The sequence below is a fragment of the Quercus robur genome, chromosome 7 (assembly GCF_932294415.1).
Source record: "Quercus robur chromosome 7, dhQueRobu3.1, whole genome shotgun sequence".
Lineage (NCBI taxonomy): Eukaryota > Viridiplantae > Streptophyta > Magnoliopsida > Fagales > Fagaceae > Quercus > Quercus robur.
Genome location: NC_065540.1, coordinates 7,176,149 through 7,183,202, shown reverse-complemented (window position 1 = coordinate 7,183,202; position 7,054 = coordinate 7,176,149). Strand labels below are relative to the sequence as shown.

The window sequence follows — 7,054 nt, the reverse complement described above, 5'->3', positions numbered from 1 at the left end:
AAATGTCTAATATTTTTTTGAAGCTAAACTGAGAAGTTTCAAATATATAAATGTTATAGTATAGCTTCAAATGATTACAATTTTAACATTTTATGAGTATATACTGAACACACACACACAAAAAAAAAAAAAAAAAAAAAAAACCGTCAGTATAGAAATGTTTTGCTAAATTTCTAGACTTTGACGTTTTTGAAATTACAGGATTAAAATTAATGCTATTGAAACTTTAGGGCTCAATTTGAAGCTAAAACCAAATTTAAAAAATAATAATAATAATGCAAAATAATACATATATGGTCTATTTGGATACCACTTATTGTTGAAAATTGAAAACTGAAAACATTGTAGCAAGAAAAATTTTTAAATGTGTAAATAGTGCCGTGAGATCTAGTTTTAAAGAAAAATTTGCTGAAATCCGTACTTGCGGGTCCCATGAACAGTGCACGAGACTCCACACAAAAAATGCAGCGCCAGCACAAACACAAACGCGTTTGTATCCAAACTAACACATAATCAATCCTGATTAGTTTGTGAGGATTCGGTGTTGGCTCCAACAGTTTTGAGAAAAATGCTTGAATTTTTTTATATTATTTATTTATTTATTATTTTGAGAATCAATGCTTGATTGTTGTATTGTGTAATTACCCAAATTGCTATAGATGCTTGTAGTAAAATTAGATATATTTATTATTTAATTCAAATGATAGTGTCTTGTTTACAGATGGAGTGAGGGCGAGTTCTACAATTACTAATGATGAATTGATCAAAAAGGAGAACCAATAGGAGCACTAAGGCCAAGGTACCGCATTATCCTAAACCGTCGAACCCTCTTAGTTGATGTCAGTGGAAATGTCACCTCCTGAAAAAGAATGTCATTAGATTGCAAACAATACATCGTCAATGAATCTAACAATCAACATTTTTCATCATTTTTTTTCATAACCACTGGCATGATATATTGCTATTGGAACATAATAAAATGGTGTCAATGATGAAACCGTGACAGTGATGTTGCTCCAATCATAATAAGATCATGTCAACAATTGTGAAATATAAGTCCCTCACCAATATCAAAAATGGTGATGGAAACTCACATCGAATTGTAGTTTACGCTTTCGCTCCCTTTTGCCTCTCCCTTTTACAAGGAAATCATGCTCTGCTCTGCTTGAAATTGATGAAGTCCATTTATCTGTTTGAACCAGAAGCCAAATTTAGATTGGAAAGGAAAAATTAAAGAGAGCACACGGCTAACCAAGCAATGTCGTACTAAGAAGGTGAAAAGGCAACTGATTTATAGACCCAAAATCTGGTCTATGAAGCATTACAGTACAATGGTGTTATATCTTAGAGGGATGCAGAACTGTAACAAATAGAATGTCATTAAACATGTTAAACTTATAAGGATGCACATCTAAAAGCCAAATTTCCGCCAATTAGCCACTCTAAGATACATTTATGCATCTTTCAATCATCCAGGTCCCTAAGTAAATTAGAAACTCCTTTTTAGTTTTATCTTTGTACTAAAAAATCAGACCTTGTGGGAATCTGTCATTCAAGAAAAATTACAACTATTGAGTTGTCCAAAACTATCTTCCATCATTCTAAAAGGAAAGATGTTGATACCCTGTTTAACAATAAGATTGAGGAGACAACATTGAAAAGTTAAAAAGGTGTTTATATGACTATACCACACATCAGATGGATGAAGATAGAGGGTGACAAATTGGCTATCCCCTCTGCCAATTCTATCTGATAGTATTGCAGATATAAGATCCCAAAGGAGAGCATATATTATTGGCTATTTGTATAACTGTAATTATGTTTCATTCACTAGGAAAAAGAATGTGATACTATTTCCATATTAACCTTAAGAGTGACTTCCCTGTATCTCTTTTTGTGGCATTTCACAGATATAGTAGAGAATAAGAAATCTTAAGGCAGAGTACAAGTACATACCAGATGACTGATCTTGCTGATCAGAGTGATTCAGCCCATCAAGGCTCTTAAACAACTGTCCACATGAACTTAGATATTCTTTCCTTTGTAAGGCCTGCAATTAGGATAGAATACGAGAGAACATATGAACACAACATTGACTAGGCAGAGAATGCAATAACTACAGACTTAGAATCAGTTTACTTGTTTTAAAGCATCTTGAAAATCTTCCATAGGGTTACAGCTCCTTTCTTCGAAGCACTGGAGCCATAAACATGCAGGATATTAGGCAAAGATTTGAATTCACCAGTTCTTATCAACTTAGAATTTTGAGGCAAGTGGTAGTTTATTATGCTATTAGAGCAAGTGGTTTTAAGTTTGGGTCATGTCTCCACATACCTCTCATTTGAAAGTTACAAATTCCACACGTTGTACACCACTTTTTTTTTTTTTTGATAAGTACTTAACTTCATTGAAAAATAGATGAAAGAATACAAGGCACACAGGCAGTGTGCAATAGCAACAGTAAAAAATATAAACTAACTAGCAGTGAAAGAACAAAAATCAATTAAATTATGCAAAGAATTAAAGGTTAAAACACCCGTAGCATTTGCCCACTCAAACAGAGTCTAAAAGAAAGAAAACTTCAAGCTGTGAGCTTCAAGTTGTGAATCAATCTTTCATTCCCATCAAAAGTACACGCATTTTGTTCCCTTCAAATACCCCACATTAGGCAATGAGGAACCATACTCCAAATCACCTTAGTTCTGTGTCTGTTGGACTTGCTTGACCAACTAGCTAGAAGCTCCACAACACCACGGGGCATGACCCAATGAACCCCAAATAAAGAACATACTATATTCAATTTGCTCATCTTATTAAGGGGGACTATAATCCCACACATGAAGGAAGTGTAAGAATAATGATTAAGTGATTAAATTCACCCTTTCTCATTAACTTGAACTTTTGGGACAAGTGGTGGTCTAGGAATAAGCATAACTAAAATAAGTTTATATAAAGGTCATATACAGTGCACAAAACTCTCACTTTTGCAAGATCTGGGAGAGGTCATGGTAAGTAGCCTTAACCACACCCCCCCCCCCCCCCCCCCCATTTTTTTTTTCCTCTCTTTAGAGAGGCTAATTCCTCGACTCAAACTTGCGATTGGCTGCTTTTGGTGGAAGGAACTTGCCATCACACCAAGATCCGACCTCAATAATCTAAAATGAGTTTATATGTGATGAGATTTTCCACAGCTCTACAAATTGAAATTTTTGCTCCACTACAATAAATTCATGTAAAATTTGTTGCAAGCATAGCATATATCAATTGCACATTACATATCACAGTCTAGACCATGGAAAAAAACTTCTAGCATCCCTCCCACCCCACCCTTCCCCCAAATAAAAAACCTCTGTTCAGGTTGCATTATAACAGCCGCTTGGTCAGTGAACAACATATCTAAGGACAGACTGGAAATTGCCATCATTAACACAGGAAGGTGAATAAGAGAGGAAAAAGAAAGGCAGACAAACAAATCTATTTAATAGTGGCGCAATGGTGTTTACAAGAATCAAAATCAACATAGAAACTTATGAACACAGAACTATTGAGCTTATACATGAATTATTAGAGTAACCTTACTCACATCCTCAAGCAGGGAAAGATCTCTGGCAGGATCAAGCCAAGCACTGTAAAGTAAAGGCTTATTGTCAGCTCATAAGACAAAGACCATGCAGAGTCCCAAAAAATTTCCGTCAAAAGATCTACATCAATATCAGCATAGAAGGTTAGAAATATTACTTGTCACGACTACCGTAAAACTCAACTAAAACATGTCTGCCAGTATCTTGGTTCTTTGAGTCAGCTGAAGTGGATCTTTCATCCATGATCTGAAGATGTCACTTAACTTTTTGTCAATCCAGAAGTACTGACTTTTTAATTGAAACTAGTATATAAATTTTGTATCCTCACTTGTGTCCTTTTAAGTATAAGGTCGAGGATGAGTTCATGGGTTCAAGACCCACTGTGTGCATATGTAATTACCAATAAAAAATTCTTATCTTCACTTGGTTTTGATAAGTAAAAAACTCATTGAGGTTGCGTAGAAGGGGTGCAACCCTAGTACACAGGATACAAAGGAAGTGCTGGAAAAAGGGAAAGATACAATATAATATATGTTAGAGTTACTTCTAGTTGTCATTTATTCTAAAATATTAGTAAGGGTATTTTTGTAATCATGTTATGAACCCTAATATAAATATATGCTAAGGTGTGGGCTTGATCGGTTGATGCCCTCAACCTTTTCTTTCTTTTCTCTTTATCTCTCTTCTCTTCTCTTCCTCATTATTCTCACTCAACTCTAAATTTTCATATTTTACAACTTAACTATATACATTACCTAAAATTCCTATGATCCAGGAACTCTACAAAGTTTGAAGTATAGAATGAAATTGAAGCCTAAACAGACTCTCAAACAGAATTTAACACAAGACTTCTGCTTTAGAATAGAAAAGTGATAGTTATCATGTATATAGTTCAAGCTATCATCTGCTTAGATCCAGCATAACCCAATTGTATAACAAGTTTTCTTCCAGCCCATAAATAAGTTGTCGCCAAACCTCCAACCTCCAAAGTTTCTAGAAGAGGAAATAAACACTTTGTTTTCCAGATCTGAGGAAAATGAAGGATTCAAAAATTGGAAGTTTGAAACATGTAATATAAGATTTCAGAAATCATGTGACTTTTATTACTAATATGGGACAATCTAGTGAACAGGATGTGTACAAGAAAGTACCAGGGGAAAAAGGATGTTTCATGTGTCACATTAGATGAGATAGCCCGTAATCTCCTTCATAAATATCACCTAAGTTACATTAAAAGGCTGTACATGGTTCCTTAAATCAAGTTACAGAAAGAAAATATAACTTATATCTAAGAGGGGAAAAAATGATAACAAGAAAGCGCGATAGAAGATGGTAGCATAACATACCTCAGCAGGCCACCATGTCTTGTAAGCAGTTTTAGCCCACACAACACTCCCTGGTGTAATGCAAAAACTGTTGCTTTCTGTAACTTGTGATTTTTTGGGGGTAAATTCCAGTGACCTTGCAGTATCACTTGATTGTTCACCAACATTTCTGTATAAAAAAGGAAAAAGATAATCATTGCAATGTAACTGGATTCAAATATTTTGCATGGTATGAAAATGTGCTGAACAAACCTATCACTGCAGGAGCCAAAATTTTCATTTTGGACTATTGTTTCAACTTCTACAACTGTAGTTTCAGAGAAATTGGAAGCAATTTGTGGTCCCTTATTCTGGGACTTGCTGCACCAAACCAGAGAATGCTCAGGCAATTTCCTTCCCTCAGCATTCCTGTCATGCAAACTATTTGTGGTGATATTGAACAATCCAACTTCACCACAGGATGACCCCAGAGAGGAACCTGTGAACAAATATTGTTTGAAAGAAAAAGTTGATAAAAGAATAAGCTTTTTGAAAAACTCATTACATAATAATTCATTCCTGAGACACAGTAAAGTTGAACAGATGAGACTATAATGACCATTGCCCACACACAGTTAAAAAAAACTTAAGAAGTATTTTTCCAAACTTAAATAGCCCTTTGAGTACTCAAAGCATTATCCTAAGGATCATCCTCTCACGTGCTCTAGTAACAGAGATGATCTTTCTTTTTCTTTTTTTGAAATCCCCTTCTTCTACCACCCAATTAGCAAAAAGAGCATAATTTCACTGGACCATTAATGCCTATAAGAAAGACAAAATCAACCCTGGATCTCTTATTCAACAATCAAAAACTTTACCAGTTGAGCTAACTGGAACCCACGAAGAATATATTTGATTCATTATAGGTAATATCATAAATTACAATATCCAAACCCATACACAGTCATAACTCATAATACTTCTGAATTCTGATAGGCAGCAAGTAATCGAATAAGGTACATAAACATCTACAAAATCACACTATGGATCAGCGATCTTTCGGGAGGAAAAAAATAACATAAACCCCTCAATCAGCCTTATAAGTATCTTCAAAAGGAACAGATAATTCATTAATTCCCAAGTTGACATCTTTAGAGCTATATAAGGCAACTCCTAATTCTTCATGGGGACACAGCTTATAACAATGCCACAAATAGAAATCCACGAAAAACCCACTAAGCTACTTAGTTTGCAACAAATCCTAAACATACCCTCAGAAGATTTAAGTCCATTTTTGCAACTAAGAAAGCAGAAATTGACAAAATTCAATTCAAATTCATAATAAAAGTTATATCAGAGAAATGGGATTTACTCAATTAATAATTCAGCTTAACTCAAAGTGATAAAAAGCAATGAAACATTAACAACTTAATCAATTCCTAAAAAAACTACGATAACTCCCATCTTAGAAAAAATCAAACTACCAACTTTAGTTTCTAATATAAAAAACGTTAATGCCATAAGAGAGAGAAAGAGAAGGACCTGAATTGGAGATAGGAAAGGAATAGAAGAAAGAAAAATCAAAACGGCGTCTGGGTTTTGAGCTTCTGGGCTTTTGAGAATACTTCGATATGTTGTCAACTTGCTCTGCTTTCTCTGAGTTCTTTATCTTCTTCTTCTTCGCCATTGCTTGTAATTGAAATCAGAGGCTGAGTTGAATTGAAATTCAGAGAAGAAGAAGAAGAGAAGGAGATGATAGGAACCCTAAGAGGAAGTCTCTGAAATTGATGAAAACAGAGAGTGGAATCAGGCATTGACGAAAAGAAACACTTTTGAGACCTTGCAAATTACAATATGGACACCTTTGATGTTCTTTCTCTGTTCTCTCTCTCTGTACTCTGCGACGCTATTGGACAATCCTAAAGTCTTAACGGCTGTGTGTTTCAACAGAACTATCGGATGTTGGACATTCACACCAATGCACAAAATAAGTGATCTCGTCATAAAATGTAGTAGGCCAAGAAAGTTACAAATTTTTTTTTTTTTTTTTTTTAATTTTAAAAAGAGAGTTTGTAATTTTGTTGGTGCATGTTACATGTTTTTTATTGTGTAATTTTTTTAAACAATGGTTAGAAATTATACGAGTACTTGAACAGTTCTCCACCTTTG

At 34.5% G+C, this 7,054-nt stretch overlaps 1 protein-coding gene across 2 annotated transcripts; it reads right to left on the bottom strand.

Annotated features, from left to right (window-relative positions):
- Nucleotides 1-663: 663 nt before the first annotated feature.
- On the bottom strand, nt 664-6,882 carry LOC126691974 (uncharacterized). 2 transcript variants are annotated; one of them, XM_050387308.1, is made up of 10 exons: nt 6,748-6,882; nt 6,428-6,663; nt 5,159-5,384; nt 4,928-5,075; nt 3,739-3,827; nt 3,575-3,626; nt 2,140-2,196; nt 1,957-2,050; nt 1,095-1,189; nt 664-859 (listed from the first exon to the last, which is right to left on the bottom strand). In XM_050387308.1, exons 2-10 carry the CDS (start codon nt 6,570-6,572, stop codon nt 764-766), a joined length of 1,002 nt encoding a protein of 333 aa, XP_050243265.1. In that variant the 5' UTR covers nt 6,573-6,663; nt 6,748-6,882; the 3' UTR covers nt 664-763. The 2 variants fall into 2 exon arrangements, with proteins under 2 accessions (XP_050243265.1, XP_050243266.1); XM_050387309.1 differs by having other exon boundaries at nt 3,584-3,626; nt 6,428-6,862.
- Between the last annotated feature and the right edge of the window lie 172 nt (nt 6,883-7,054).